Genomic DNA, 16996 nt, shown 5'->3' on the forward strand with positions numbered 1-16996 from the left:
GGTATTGAAGTCTTTTAAATCTTTGTGAAAACCATCAGCATGTGGTTTGGCAAGACCAAGATGGAAGACATCCTCATCTGAAGCTTTGCTGAACATAAGGATTTCTCTCAGGTCATCACGATTTGGTCTTTATCCTGATCAAGTTTTAAATGTTGTGGGCCAAAGATTTTTTTGTTGCTTTATAAATTAAGTGTAGAGTTCTGAGGTCAACAAAGTCTTTAAATTTAAGAGTATTTAATAAAAAGGCTAAAAAGTAAGTAGATTTTAATTTTGAGATTGGACTATCACTTTTATAAAACTTGTGTGTACTGCCAAGCACTGTTTTAATATATAAATATATTAAAACAGTGCTTGGCAGTACACACAAGTTTTACAAAAGTGAGAGACATGTGAAGAGAGTTCTTAGCGCAGGTTCTTAGGGGACACACTCGTCACAAAAGCGTACTCTGACCTGGAAGTCTTGTTTGAATTCATTGACAACCAGTTGCAGTACTCTGGTAGCTTCACGCGTACTGATGGATATATGCTAAATGCAGAGAACATTGACTACGCGTGAGGAAAGAGGATGTGCGCTTGGTGTTGAATGAGCTGGATCCCTGAGGGGTGGCATTGAGGCACACAAGACGTCTCAGGCGAAGGCAAACTATTTTTCAAAAGGGCTGAACTTCATCTGGCACATATACTCCTACGGCAAACTGAAACCATATGGCATCTGAATCAATGAGAGTGTTGATGGTTTGTCGAGAAAAATAATCTGTCTTAATGCATACACAACAACTGGTAATCTGAAAGTGATCGGGGAGTGTTACGTAGAAGTGGTGCAGCGGTGTAGAGTTGCAAGAGGTGATCTTGGAACTGAAAATGGCCATGTTATAGGCTTTCAGTGTTTCCTTGTGCCCATGGCTCTTTACGACACCTTTGAGAGTTACCTGGAGGGAGGAAGTACTTCCAATGAAAGAATTGAATACTGGTGGCATTTTCTTCGCAGCCAGTGTCTGGAGTTCTGGTTATTCTTATTTGCAGACATTAGAAACAATGGGTACTTTGATGGTGGGTTTCCAGACAAAAACCTTTTTCAGGTTTTTTTTTTGCATGGTTCTTATCCAGGTGAGCTAATAAATTATGTTTTCTTGCATGTATGGATGCATGCGTTTGTGAGTGAGAGATAAAGGGAACGGAGGAAGTGATAGAGAGGGAGTAGAAAAAGTATAGTGAGTGATGAGATGTGGACCAGATTGAGGGAATGGAGAGACTTGCAGGAAGAAAGAGACAAAAGAGGGAGACGAGGTGGAAAGCAGCAGGGAGTAAATGAAATGAAAATTGTGTAAATACTATAATTTAGGCTTAAGAAATCGGCTACCTTAAAGAACAGTGTAACAACCAAGACTAGAGAAAGATCTATGTTCAAGATGTTGACGTGGCATATGTAAACTTCTTATCTATAATATTAACTCTTTACAATAAACGCTATCCCCTGGTGAATATAGCAAAGAAAACTGAAAACATGGCTAACAAACGCATGTAAGAAAAATAATCTGTTGTACAAGAAGAACAATAGATGCTGAACAAACTTATAAAAGGTATAAGATAAATTTATAATAATTATGAGAATGAGTAAAATAAATTATTTCAGTAAACTTTTAGATAAAAAAAATATGAAAAGTGTGGACAGTACTAAATGATATTGTAAATAAAGGAACTAAAAGATTGGAATATCCCAATAACTTTCAAACACAAAATACACTGATCAGTGACATAAAACAATTTGCAAATGGTTTTAATGACTTTTTTTCTTAATGTTGGTCCTGGCTTACCTAAAGAAATTGTAAAAACTGGACACCCTTCTAAAAATAAAACATTAACTATTACTGTAGCAAACTCAGCAGGAGTAGATGAGCCAAGCCAATGGTAAAGACTAATGTAAAATATCACAGCATTACAATCACAAGAGTTAGTGTGTGGAACACCTGTACGTATGAAATTAACAAAAGTACATCAATACAAAAATTCATACGATTGTTTAAAAATAATAAATTGCACAACTATAGGAAATACAAGCTGAACACTAACCATACTTCTAGTCTAACAATCCCACGCCAACTGCTGCTCCACTGCCCTCTTAAGCAGAGCTCTTTTTATTAGCAGATCAGCAACAGGTGAGTGATTATCACAGGTGTAGCTGGCTCCAAGGCAGGGACTCTCCAGGCCTGGTGGGGCAGCACAACTGACACAGCAACACACACGGGGAAACAAGGAACCAGGAGAAGATCACACCACAACCATAAATGATTAAGAAAGACGAAGTGAATATTCTTATGGAAAAATGTCTAGACTTGGAGGGCCGGAGCCAAAGAGACAACATTGTAATTCTGAACTTAAAGGAAGGCACTGAAGGTCGTGAACCAGTGAAATTCCTCGAAGGCTGGCTACCAACTTTGCTGAGTATTCAAACTAAACAGGGGAAAATCAAAATCGACAGAGCCCATCGGTCCATTGGATTATCAAGACCTAATCACCCTCGTGCAATGATTATTAAGGTGCATAATCCGGTAGACAAGATTAGGATCCTCACTGCAGCTAAAGATAATGGCCCCCTGACTTATGATGGACAGATCATTCATATTCGACAAGATTTGGCAACAGGAGTATCCAGAAAAAAATGCGCTTTTATATACGCTATCCTGCTATACTAAAGTTTTCCCACGGAGGGAAAAATTACTCCTTCTGTAAATCTGAAGATACTCTTGCTTTTTTTGGACAATTTGAGTTAAATTGAACACCGACAGCAATTGATTGAATATGATTAGTTCTATTACAACACTTAAATATTAGACATACTCTTAATTTAAGGATACCCAGCCCATGCTAAGGTGTATTGGAACTGGAAGTTGTACACTTATTAAGGAACGAGTCAATTGTCCCGTCCCTTCTTATTTGTCTTTTCTTACGGACTTTATTAAGTAAAACATGTTCAACTTAGAAATATAAATGAGGTTGGCTGGTTCTCTCGGTGGCATGCGGGAGTTTGGAGGGGAATTTTTGTTTCTTTTTTCTTTTCTTTTTGCCTCTCTGTCAGTGACTCTTGCTCGGTTTCACGAGACCAAGTTTTCTTTTTTGATGGATCGCAGGATCGTTTTTTGGGTGGAGGGAAGGGGGGTTTTAGGGGTTGTCTTTCTCCTTTTTTTATTATTAATATGCGTGGCTATTGTTTCTGTTGTTTATTTATTTATTTATTTTTTCATGTTTGTGTCTATATAATGTATCTAAAATTACCCGCATTCCCTTTTATGGAAACATCTGTTTGCTTATTTGCAGTAGCGCACTCCGAGAAATGGTTTCCCACACATCATGTTATAATAGAGGGGGAAAAGAAACTATAACAAAAAAGGTTGAGCTGATATGACTGACCTTAAAATAAGTTCTTTAAATGTTAAAGGGCTGAATAATGTTGTTAAAAGACAAAAACCTCTTTCATTCTTGAAAAAGGAAAAAAACAAAAATTGCCTTACTTTCAGAAACTCATTTAAATGATTTGGATCACTCAAAACTAAAAAGAAGTTGGGTTGGCCAAGTTTTTTACTCATCATATAATACAAAAAGCAGAGGAGTAGCCATCCTTATCCATCGTAATCTGCCTTTAACCATAGAAAAAGTCATAAAAGATAAGGAAGGATGCTACATTCTTATATCTGGTTTCTTATTTAGACAATCTATTTTTATAGGATGTGTTTATGGTCCAAATTCAGAAGATGTCTCTTTTTCCCCCGATCTCTTAACCCATGTTTCAGCCATAGCTTCCCCATATTTGGTTTTGGGAGGTGATTTTAATTGTGTTCCTGATCCTAGGGTTGTTAAATCTCCACCAGGGGGTGAATTGTCGCCAAAAAGCATTAGACTGATAGAGTTTTGTTCTGCTCTAGAAATTTTTGACTCCTGGCAAGTAGCTCACCCCACAGATAGGGATTTCACTTTTTTTTCTTGCCCCCATCAGAGTTTCTTAAAGAATAGATTTGCTCCTGTAATCCAGGATGGTGATGGATAGGATGGAAGGCTGCTCAATAAGTTCTTGTCCATTATCTGATCATTCAGTAGTAAGTATAAATATTCACCCACCTTATTTTGAGCCATATTCCTGGAGGATGAATTCTTATTTATTGAGTAACCCCGTATTTATTGAGTATATCACTAAACAGTAGAATGTTTTTATGACCACTAATAAAACGGAAGATGTAAGCCCATCTTTATTGTGGGAAACTGCTAAAGCCTATCTTAGGGGTAGTATTATCTCATACACCACAGCGCAGAAAAAGGCGTCAATGAAAGAAAAACTCGATTTAGAGCACATAATACAAAAACTAGAAGTGCAGTTTAAAATCTCCAGGTCCAAAACTATACTTAAGAATTTAGAAGCAGCCCGCTCAGCTTTAAACCAATTACTGACTAAAAGAGCAAAGGCAGCAATTTTCTTTGCTAAGCATAAATTATATGAATCATGGAACAAACCTGGTCGTCTCTTAGCAAAAATAGCAAAAGGCAGGACCGATACAAACGTTATACCATCACTGTTTGATAATAAACATGTCAAGCATTATAAAACAACAGATATCAATCGAATTATGAAGCAGTTCTATATACACTTATACTCATCAGAGTGTAGTAATACAGATGGGAAGATGCGGGAATTTCTAGAGAAGGTGCCTGTTGTATCGTTATCAGAAAGTCACAGGAAAGAGTTAAATAACCCTGTGACAGAGGAGGAAGTGCGACTTGCTATTAACTCCCTTAAAGGAGGAAAAGCACTAGGGCCTGATGGTTTCTGCCCAGAGTTTCATAAAAAAAAACTAAGTCACCTTCTTGCAGGACCATTGACTGATATGTTTTTAGACTCTTTTAAGAATGAACACCTGCCCTCAACACTCAGACAGGCTAATACTTTGTTAATTTTAAAGAAAAATAAATCCCCAGATAGGTGTGAATCATACAGACCGATCAGCCTCATCAATGTCGATGCTAAATTACTCTCCAAGCTATTAGTAAGGAGGCTTGAGGGCATTCTCCCACTGCTTATAAACCCTGATCAAACAGGCTTTATCCAAAATCGTTTCTCATCTACAAATATTAGACGACTATTAAATATTATACAATACTCGAATCAGACAAATCATAAAGCCTATGTTATATCTTTAGATGCTGAAAAGGCATTTGACAGAATCGAGTGGACATATCTATTTAATGTATTAGAGAGATTTGGCTTAGGTGAGGGTTTTATTGCATGGATTAAAACTATCTACAAACTTCCAGAAGCTTGTGTCATAACTAATGGTGTACAATCATCAGCGTTTTCACTGCAAAGAGGTACGAGGCAAGGCTGTCCCCTGTTCCCTCTCCTCTTCGCATTAGCACTTGAACCTCTAGCTGAGGCCATTCGCCAGCACCAAGATGTGCATGGTATAACAGTGGGTGGAACAAGACATAAGATAGCATTGTATGCTGACGATATTCTGCTGTTCTTATCAAAACCAGAACAATCAACACCAGCCATTATGTCTACTATACATGAGTTCAGCTAATTCTCTGGTTACAGAATTAATTTTGAGAAATCAGAGGTTCTGCCGCTGGGTGATCAGATTAATTCTTTGCCAGATATTTCTAATCCCTTTCAATGGTCCCCCAGTGGCTTTACATACCTTGGGCTAAACATTCCACCAGTTCTTAAAGATTTATGGAAACTGAACGTATCACCAGTTATAATAAAAATAAAAAGAGATTTAGATAGATGGCAAAAATTGTCGCTTTCTCTTATGGGGCGTGTGAACTTAATCAAAATGAGTATTCTCCCGCGTTTATTATATCCCCTACAAATGCTACCTTTACTGATCACCCAGAAAGTTTCTTGCGACAAAGAAAAAGCTTTTTTAAAATTTATCTGGCGTGGCAAGAAACCTAGATTAAGGACTGGAACTCTACAACTGCCTACAGATAGGGGAGGCTTAGGCTTACCAAATTTATTTTTTTATAATTGGGCATGTCATAGCCGTGTCTTATGGGAGTGGCTACATGCTTATCTAAATTCTCACTCTCACCTAGACTCTTGGTCCACTTTACCTTATTCCCTTTGGAGCTTTGCTGTCTGTGACAAAAAAAACAATATTACAAATGGGGATTAAGAATAACCCAATCATTTATAATACAATAAGGGTCTGGAGGGAAATGCATAACAGGTTGGGTAGAGAAGATTGCACTTCATTCTTGACTCCTTTACTGAGAAACAAAGATTTTGTTCCAGGAATGTCTCGCAATATGTTCGATAAGTGGCACAAAAAGGGATTAAGGGTAATTGGCAATTTGTATCAAAACAACACACTGATGAACTTTGAGCAATTGCAGTCAAATTTTAATATTCCTAGAGACCACTTTTTTGTCTTTCTCCAGGTTCGTAACTTTGTTCATTCTAAAATTCCACAGTCTTCAGAAATAGTTTTGTATGATGATATTGAGACATATCTTATTAAGCAAAAAGACAGAACTCATTTTATCTCAGCTTTTTATTCTCTCCTATATACACTCAGTAGCAACAGATTGAGTGCTATTCATAAATGGGAGAGAGATCTTAATAATCAATATACCGAAGAGGAGTGGAAAGGAGCCATTAACATAGGTAGTTCCACTTTTACTTGCAACCGCTTGCGAGAAACCCAATACAAAAATCATACATCGCCTTTATATAGCTCCTAATGTCTTGCATAAGATTGCACCTCATATTTCCCATTTTTGTAGTAAATGTCAAAAAGAAACTGGTACTTTTTTCATTACTTTTGGGAATGTAAATTAATCAAAAGATTTTGGAGCTTCATATCCCAAGAACTAAGTAATATTTTTAACAATCTGATTCAAAGGGACCCCGGGTATTTTCTTCTTGGCCTACCCTCAAAAGAAGTAACATTGAATCACTTGCAGTGCAAATTATGTGACAAACTATTGCTGGTAGCTAGGAAATGTATTCTCATTAATTGGGTTAAGGATAAACCTCCCTCTGTGACTTTGTGGTACACAGAATTATTTAAAGTTATTCCTCACGAAAGAACTGCTGCTATTTTAGGAGGAAATAAGCATCTCGTTCTCAATGTTTGGTCCCCTTTGCTTTCTTATTTGCCAAATGATTTGTCCCAACTGTTGAGGGGGGGTGGTTGTGATTAAGATGTTCTCAGTTAAAAAGGGAGTAAGCGTAAAGGACAACAATTAATTCTTGGAGTTTATCTTTTTCTTTTTCTAAATCTGTGGGTAATTGAGTGAAAATGTGTTTTTTTTGTGTGTGGGGGTTTTTTTTGTTTTTTTGGAGGTTTTTTTTCCCCTCTCTCCTCTTTACCCCATATGTGTATTTGTACAGGTATATAATGACTTTAATATATTCCCTTTGGGGTTTTTTTTCTTTTCTTTTTTTTTCTTTCTTTCTTTTTTGTTTGCTTGTTATGTTTTATGCTTTTCTTGATAATGAATAAAAACTGTAAAAAAAGAAAAAAAAAAGAAAGACGAATAAAACTCATGATATTCATTGAACTCAAAAATAACACATGATCCCCAGGTCACAGACCCATGCCAATCACATAATGTGCCTTAAAAATCCAGTGCATCGTATGGTCTAAATGCGGTAACTTATCTTTCTTGTAGAAATGTGCTCCAAATAAAGGACTTTGTTAAAATAAAAAAATTTAAGAAAATAGTTGTTTATAGCTGATTCGATGCTGTTTTATCTTGTTTTTGTTTTAATATAGGGCTGTTTTCTGTTATTCTATTGTTTTTAACTCATTTTCTGTACAGCACTTTGTTCCTGTGCTGGGTATTTTAAAGTGCTTTAAAGTGTTGACAAGATTGTTAGTTAAACAATTACAAGACTACAAATTAGAGGGGGTAGACGGGGATAAGAATTTAAAATGCGACCTGAACTGAAACCATTTCAAGTTTACACCAAATCAGGTCAGGTGAATTTAGCCAGTAGGTCAGCTTATGAATATGTGAAGACCAGTAGTACATTAAAAAAATTGGTAGGGAAAGACCCTCATTAGAGGTAAACTGTTGTAATAAAGAGAGCCTCAGTCTAGGGGCTCTTCCATTCCACAAAAAAGAAGAAACCATCTGGTCCAGGGACTTAAAAGCTGTTTGGGCAGAAAAAGGGGGATACACTGACATAAAAAGAGAAATCTGGGTAGCACATTCATTTTGATAATATTAATCCTGCTAATTAGTGACAGTGGGAGTGAATTCTACCTCTGGAAATCTAATGCAAATTGTGAGACCAGGGGGGCACAATTCTCAGAAAACAGTAAAGGCAAAGTTCGTGTAATGTTAATTCCAAAGTACCTAAACCCCGAGGGGCTGAGCTTAAAAGGAATGTCAGACTGCTCAAGTGTTAACGCTAAAGAGTTTACAGGGTAACATTCACTCTTGAGTAAATTAATTTTATAGCCAGAAAAAGAGCTGAATTTTTCCAAGACAGATAAAATTGGAGGAAGACTACATATGAGGTCAACTACATACAAAAGAAGGTCATCTGCGTACAGGGATACCTTAAGTTCAACACCTGCACGGATAATTCCATGAAAGGAAGAGAGGGATTTCCGAGCAACAGAAAGAGGTTCTATGGCTAAAGAAAAGAGAAGGGGAGAAAGAGGACATCCCTGTCGAGTGCCACAGAATAGTGGGAAATACTCAGATTGAACTGAGTTGGTGATGACAGAAGCCTGAGGGGATGTATAAAGAAGTTTGGTCCAAGACACAAAACTTTCTCCAAACCCAAACCTATTCAGTACAGCAAAAAGTTAAATCCCATTCAACCCCATCAAAGGCCTTTTCTGCATCTAGAGAAATGATCACCTCAGGAGACGTGGGACAATGAGCAGAAAAAATTGTGCTTAGCACCGTACGTGTGCATTCTGTTCCTTTGAGATAATCTGTGGGAGAACGGCCCCGAGCCGAATTGCAAGTAGTTTTGCCAAAATCTTAAAATCTATATTTAGGAGAGACAGGGGCCTGTAGGACTCACGAGCCGTAGGCTCTTTGCCTTTCTTCAGTAAAACTGAAATAGATGCTTTCGTTAAAGTGGGGGACAGCCAGCCTTTTCTCAGAGATTCATTATATAGATCAAGAAGAAGAGGGGCTAGCTTGTCTTTAAATTTTTTTAACAACTCAGCGGGAAATCTGTCTGAGCCTGGGGCCTTACCGCTCGCATACACTTGATTGAGCCAAAAACTTCCTCTATTTTAACAGGAGCATCGAGCTGCAACTTTTTTTTTTTTTTTTTTAAAGTGCACATATAAGGAGAGGCGTCCACCAAGTATTTCCTGCCATGGCGTCTACGTCACCATGGTAATGGCACAGCCAGATAACAACATGAGATTTCAAAACATATGTACATTTAACGAGTTGTTTTTAATGAACCTCAACATAATTACTTTTTAAATTCTTTGTTATTTATCAGACTCCTGAATAGTATGAGTTTTGTTTTGCTCAGACTCAGTGTTAAATGATTATAGAAATAACCGAGAATTCAGTTAAATTCATTTTCTAGTTCATTCAGAAGTTGTTCCAAGTTACTTCCACAATAACTTTGTGTCATCTGCAAACAATATGACTTCTGTGTCTTTGAAATTACTTCAAATCAAGACATGTTAACACAGAAACCTTTATTTATTTCTCATGGCCCTGGTGCCATCTGTCTGCATTGACCTGATAATTAATCAGAGGTAGCAGGGTGTGATACAGGAACTCTAAAAGACACATTAGCGTATGTTTAGTGGTCACTGGCTGAACTGGGTGCGTCTCTTTAATTCTGAATGAGCCAGAGGCCAGATGCATGTGTCTGTGGGTTTATGACGAGCGTTGTTGTGGATCGTTAGCCTTGGTATTGTTTACATTGACTTATGTGGGTGTTTTAGTGTCAGAGACTTTTACAATGTAGAGGTGCATTTCAAAGGTGAAATGTGCTACCTTATAAACTCCAAATGTTCTCCACATGATCACAAAGATCTTAATTGTGTAAGTCATTAGTTGTATGTAATATTGGTATAATTTTGCTTATTTGAAAACATTTTCAAAGATGCTGAGTTCAATTGATGTAATTTCAGTTGCCACTTTTAAACTGTTTCATTTAATAAAGTTAATGAAGACAAAACGAGTGGTCATTGGTCATCGTGATATTCAGTGTCAGATTTTTTTAATGGTTTGTCAGAGTTTGAAAAACTTGTTTTGACCTTAAAAAGCTGTTTTGGGGGTTTACACAAAGGTGCAACTGAACGCCTGGAGATCAAATTAGTGTGAGGATGCATTTGCAAAAATGATCTATAGACACTTTCCACTTAATCTTGCTATTACTCACCCACTGACTGAACAACCCAAAGAACGACCAAATGAAAGACCCACTGAACAACTCACTGAACAACCTACTGAACAACGCACTGAACGACCCATTGAACGACCCACCGAACTGAATTTGGTGTTGAATTTTTTTTATTTATTTTTTTTGCTAATTTAAGAGCAGTTAAAACGGACACTAAAGTAATGGGTAGGAGGTTTAATTGAAAGTAAAATAGTAATTTTAGGCATTGCAGTTTTGAGATTTTATAAAGTGTGAGCTGAAAGGATTTGGTGAAGCTCATTTGTATGGCTGCTTTCTAACTGTACTTTCTGTTTTCAGACCTCAGAAACAGCATTTTAAACAAATGTAAATGATGCCAGTTGGTAGAAACTTGGTAGGGTAAAGTGGCTGACAAAGGAGGAAGCTCAACCCCCCACATTCCTGCCCACACCCACAAACCTCTTTAAAAGCCCAGAATTGCTGTTAAATCAGCCTTAGGATACACAGCACCTTCCTGCCTGGTTTGGAGCTCTTTCATCAGAGATACTTATTCTAGCTTTCCTGTTTTAATCACTGAGATTTCAAAGATGGAAGATTATGGGATGCACTTTTCTCCAGGTATGTACTCAGCATTGTTGCCTGGTGAGCTACATGAACAGAGTTGGCTAACCTCTAAGACAACTTGCAAAAATACCCTTTCACTCTGTGTTGTAAATCCTAATGGCAGAAGTCACTATTGGTTCTGAATAATGTAAAAATATCCAACTTTTTGGGGAAACTGTTGTGTTTCAGGATCAGCAATTTACCTTATTAAAAACTTTTTTTCCTGCGGTCTCAGAGCAGAAACAAGATTTTGGTGTCCCAAGAAGCCAGGATGGCAACATCACTGCCACTCTGCACCATCCCAGCACTGCTCCAGAGAAACCTAAAGGAAAGGCCCGGGTGGTGTTCACAGAGAGACAGTTGGATATTCTTGTCCATCAGTTTAATGTGAAACATTACTATGAGTCAGGAGAGATGAAAGAGTTGGCAGAGATGACAGGACTGACCAACAAACAGGTGAGTGTTTTTCAATTTACTACAACATAAGAAATTGAATTTTGGGTCCATTGTACTCATTCAATGTTTTCTGTTTTCTTCTATCTATAGGTAAAAACCTGGTTCCAAAACAAACGGAGAAAGTTTAGGAGGAGTTCACATTCTCAGTATGTGAATCAGGATGTCCCACTTCATGTAAGTATCTCCTATTATTAAACAGAATTGTTTATGATTCTGTCATTATCTGGGGAATTGACTGTATTTAAAAAAGTGTAATGCCAGTAATTTAAAACAACTATTCTCGTTTTACTGACTGTCCCCTTCAGTTTCAGGGAGAGAGACAGCCCCCGTTCAGGGAGCGGTACACCCAGCACCAGGTAAATTCAATGAGAATGGGTGCAAATAATCAGGCCCACTATTCTCATGCTGTGGGCAATTCTGCGGCTGGACCTCAATGGACCCTCCCCGACTCCCCTCAGATGTTTGGCTGGTCAATTCCACCAGGCAACGGGCATCACGAATACGACACAGCTGTTCAAAACCCAGCAAAAATGGCCACTATGATCGATGCAATGGGAAGAGCTGTGAGAACTCACACTGTTCTCATTGAACACAAGATGGATACGATCTTGGAGAAGCTCACGTCTCTTCAACAAAAAATTAACAGACCTGGTGACGAGTGACAGACATTTAGACTGTCTGTGAAATTGGAGGCACCAAACCCAAACATCGTCTCTCCCCTAAATACCTGTTACCTTTTTTTCCTCTTGTCCCTGATGTACGTATTTTCACTGTCTTTTTGTCTTTTTGGTTTCTTCCTGGTGCGGCTACATCCGCAGCCCCAGGACACAGGGATTTCACTGCATGTTGTACTTTGTATGACTGTGTATTTGACTAATACAATTTGATTTGAACACCAGTTCAGCACTGAATGGAATATAAACAACCCTGGACTTTTTTATTATTATTATTTTTATTGTCTTCATGTAGCTCAACATGAAGAGTCTCAGATTTGATCGCTTTCAGTAAAGGGGGAGGGGGGTATTCAATATCCAATGGATTTTAGAAATATTAGAATTCAGTATGCTCCAGCTACTGTAAATAGTCAAAATAGCCAAAATACATACTGGGATATCAGAGAAAACACCATCAGAAATTCTGTATATAAGATTAAGAGATGAATTCATCAAAATATGTTTTGTTTCATTTTGTTGTATTTGTTGTAAAAAATATTGTACATGAAGAAAATTCTCTTCCTTTTGTGTGAGAAACTGTGAATAAAATATTAGTTTCACCCATTCAAACTGAACTTTCTACATGTCTCCAAACCTTCTGTCAGAGACTGAACATCCAAATGTTTTAGAGACTTTAGACCTCTATCTTTCCATGTTAACTTGAGCTACAATCTTCTATATTCACAATCAACGTATGAGACAGATAATCTAAAGAATCTGGAGATTTCAAGTGGACAAAAAGATTTTCCCAGGAATACCTCAAATAACAACCCTACCTCAGACTTCATTTTAAGAAACCTGAGACGATACAGTGGAAAGTTTTTGCCTCTGTGATTATCTTCCTAAGACTCTAAATGTTGGGTTTTCTTTTAGTTGTTAACAAGTCTGATGCTGATTACTTGGTAGTAAAGCTCCAAAAACATTTTATTGTCACCTTTTCTACTCTCTGCTCTGTGACTACATAGTCTTGAAATGAAACATGCAATGTTATTAAATCTTCCCCTTACTGAACACCTGAAGTCAGCTCATTTAAAGTGTAGGATGCTGCTGATGGCCATGTATGTTTGTATCAGGGCTGTGTTGGGATCTGTCAAGGAATGTTACGATGGGGCATGGTGGCTGGAGGTTGCCAGGTTCTTGCTCACAGTGCCACCATGATCATGACTGGGAAGCGTACCAGCAACCAGGCGCCTTGCAGCAGGAGCACGGTGGTGTTCAGCAGAGCCTGAGTGGAGCTGTCAGAACAGAGGAGCTGCAGGAATGAAAAATCAAGTCAATAAATGAGCAGCACTGAGTCTAATAATCCAGGTAATGTTGTCTTTGAGAGTTTCTGAAAAGCATTATGACAAAAGGTGTTTTTCAATCTCCTGAATACAGATTAATGAATAAATCATTAACTGAGTGAATGTGGATTGATATTGTACATTCAGCTAAGTAATTTCAAAGACACAGAAGTCATATTGTTTGCAGATGACACAAAGTTATTGTGGAAGTAACTTGGAACAACTTCTGAATGAACTAGAAAATTAATTTAAGAAATTGAAGACTTTTTCTATAATCGATTAACACTGAATCTGAGCAAACAAAACTCACACTATTCAGGAGTCTGATGATAAATAACATAGAATTAAAATAAATTATCTGAAAGAACAAACTTCTTCCGGTGATAATAAATCACAAACCATCATGGTCATTATGAATATATCGATAACCCGTAAAACACACACAAAGTGTAATAGGGATCATAAATAAAACCACGTCAACAGAACCACCAAATCCACTTTTTATTAAATACTCTTAAATTTAAAGACTTGGTTGACCTCAGAACTCTACACATAATTTATAAAGAAACAAACAAATCTTTGGCCCACAACATTTAGAACTTGATCAGGATAAAGACCAAATCATGATGACCTGAGAGAAATCCTTATGTTCAGCAAAGCTTCAGATGAGGATTTCTTCCACCTTGGTCTTGCCAAACCACATGCTGGTGGTTTTCACAAAGATTTAAAAGACTTCCAACTCATCTGCAGTTTTTCAACATGAAAGACATACATACATGTTTTATCCTGTTTTACAGGTTTATTTCTTGTAGATTTTATTTTCTTGCCATTTAAATATAAAACATAGGCTGTTTTGACAAGAGTCAGTGAATCTCAGTTAAAGTAAAAAAAAAAAAGAAAGAAAGAATTAACATGTAATGTACGTCTGTTTTTGCTTTTTTCCTCAGTTGGTGCAGTACATCAAGGCTCATGCAGGAGACTGATAACGTCAACTTTATATATTTTGGAAATGTTTCAGTCAGTGCCATTTATTTTCTTTCAACATATGACAACATTTCTAGGATTAAATACTGGCTGCATATTTTGTTTTGCTTTCATTGAGTGTCTAACATTATAATCTACAATATTTGATAGGATGTTAAAAAGTGCATGCATGTTGCACTTTGCAAGTCATAAAATCTTGTGTTTAGCCTCTGACCCAGAATGTCACAGCAGAAATGGAGACTCATCAAACCAGGAAACATTTCTCCAATCTCTTATTGTCTAATATCTGTGAGTCTGTTTCCTCAGTTTGCTGTTCTTAACTGACAGCTGTTGTAGCCAGTGTGGTCTTCTGCTGCTTCTAGCCCATATGCTTCAAATTCTGGCATGTTGTGCTCTCAGTGATGGTCTTCTGTATAGTTTGCTTTTAATGAGTAGTTATGTTTAGGTGTATGACGAGCGTCGATGTGGATCGTTAGCCTTGCTTTTGTTGTTATTGACTTATGTGGGTGATTTAGTGTCAGAGACTTTTACAATGTAGAGGTGCATTTCAAAGAAGGTGAAACTACCATTTGCTATCTTATAAACTCCAAATGTTCTCCACATGATCAAAAATATCTAAATTAGAGGTGTAATTCATTATTTGTGTGTAATATTGGTATGATTTGGCTTATTTTAAAACATTTTGAACATCAGGTTTCAATACTCACTGAAATAATACAGAACGTATGCAAAAATATATTTAAAGAGCAGCTGTATTTGCTCTGATACATTTGAAATTATAAAGTATGTGCACAAATCTTCTGATAATAGAAAGTAAATTAAACATCGGTGCAAAGATCAAACTGGTTGCTTGTCTGAAACAACCAGAGCAGGAAGTTAAATCAAAATCATCTAACACAGATCTAGTTGACATGAAAGCAGAACAAGCTAAACTGTTCTCAACTCACCAGTGAGAAATATCCATAAAATCATGATTTACACCAGCTGCAGCTCTCAGTCAGCAACTCAACAGGTTTCGTTTTCTTTGCAAAATGAGAATTGTTCACATTATATAGTCCATCGTGTATTTCAAACACATGAGTAAAGATGTGTTTATTTAATTGATTTAAGTGTATTAAGTGCATTAAGTGTTTCATATTTTATGAAGTGTGAGCTGAAAGGATTTGGTAAAGCTCATTTGTATGGCTGCTTTCTAACTGTACTTTCTTTCAGACCTGAGAAACAGCATTTTAGACAGCATGTTAATTTGAGCTACAATCCTCTATATAGTATTTTTTAGAGATTTTTTTAATAGATTTCTTTTTAAATCTCTTGAAGAAGAACAAAATAGAAATTCAAAGTGAATACAGATTAATGAATAAACCATTAACTGAATGATCGTGGATTGATATTGTACATTCAGCTATTAGATGATGATAATACACCAGAGGTGCCAACCCAATCTAACTCTGTATATCTGAAACTATGACAGGCAGGAAGCCATTCATGCCTGCTCAAATACATTGAGTTTATCATCCAAATGTTACAAACAAACTTGATGTGTTTGATTACACCTCTGAAGAAATTAGAGCCAAACTTTCTGCTGATGATGTCACATTTTTAAGAAATGTTATACAGAACATGGCAACTTTATTAGTCACACTTTGGTAGCACCAGGTTGGATCTTCTTTTGCCTTCAGATCTTCTTTGAGTCATCATGATTCAACAACAAGCTGAAAACACTCCTCAGACATTTTGGTCCTTGTTGACATGACAACATGGCACAGTTGCTGCAAATTAGTTGGCTGCACATCAATCATGTGAAACTTCTGTTACACCACATCCTAAAGCTGCACTGTTGTATCTGAGTGCAGTGAAGTCATTGTGATGTTGAAGAAACCAGCTCCAGATGCTCAAAGCTTTGTGACATGACTTTTCCTTCTTGAAGCATTCATCAGAAGATGGGACACAGTCCGTTCTGACCTTTCAAATGCCACATCAGAAATGGAAACTCATCACACCAGAAAACATTTCTCCAATCTTCTGTGGTCCAACTTCCTAAGTTTTTGTGACCTGTAGCTTCAGTTCCTGCATTAGCTGACAGGAGTGGTACTTGGTGTGGTCTTCTGCTGCATCTTGCTGATGTGCATTCAAAGATTCTCTCCTGCACACCTCAGTTGTAAAAGTAGTTATTGTAGTTTCTGTTGTCTTCTTTCAATTCAAGGCAGTCTATCATTCTCCTTCAGAGAATCTTAAGGCCCTAAATATTCTCTCAAGATCTTTGAATGTAGTTTTTTGGCAAAAGAGATGCCAGAAGAGACTCACTTATATTTATCAGACTGAGACCTGGCTGCCGTGGATTCGTGAGTGGGCTGGCTCTCACAGGAAAACACCCAGATGTCAAATGTGACTGTGGCAGCACCAATACAGTCAGAAACATCCTGAGTGCAAGAAGTATTTCCATCAATGAAGAAAGTTGGTCAGAGAGCTTGGATCAGCTGGAGAAACTGTTCAACATGCACACACGTCTGAACCTGGACTGCTGCACTAAAACAAAGACACAGTTACAATATCTACACAGTGCTCGTCTATATAACACAATGTAGAGATCTGAGGCTGACTTTGTG

General features: G+C 37.3%; 1 protein-coding gene across 1 annotated transcript; it reads left to right on the plus strand.

Moving 5' to 3' along the window:
• The first annotated feature begins 10950 nt into the window (after nucleotides 1–10950).
• Nucleotides 10951–12072, plus strand: LOC148101419 (homeobox protein NANOG-like). Its single transcript, XM_087845613.1, has 4 exons — nucleotides 10951–10969; nucleotides 11190–11410; nucleotides 11501–11584; nucleotides 11716–12072. Exons 1-4 carry the CDS (start codon nucleotides 10954–10956, stop codon nucleotides 12070–12072), a joined length of 678 nt encoding a protein of 225 aa, XP_087701739.1. The 5' UTR covers nucleotides 10951–10953.
• The last annotated feature ends 4924 nt before the right edge of the window (nucleotides 12073–16996 follow it).

This window comes from Neolamprologus brichardi, chromosome 9, assembly GCF_056152115.1.
Source record: "Neolamprologus brichardi isolate AB-2024 chromosome 9, ASM5615211v1, whole genome shotgun sequence".
NCBI classification, from domain to species: Eukaryota; Metazoa; Chordata; class Actinopteri; order Cichliformes; family Cichlidae; genus Neolamprologus; species Neolamprologus brichardi.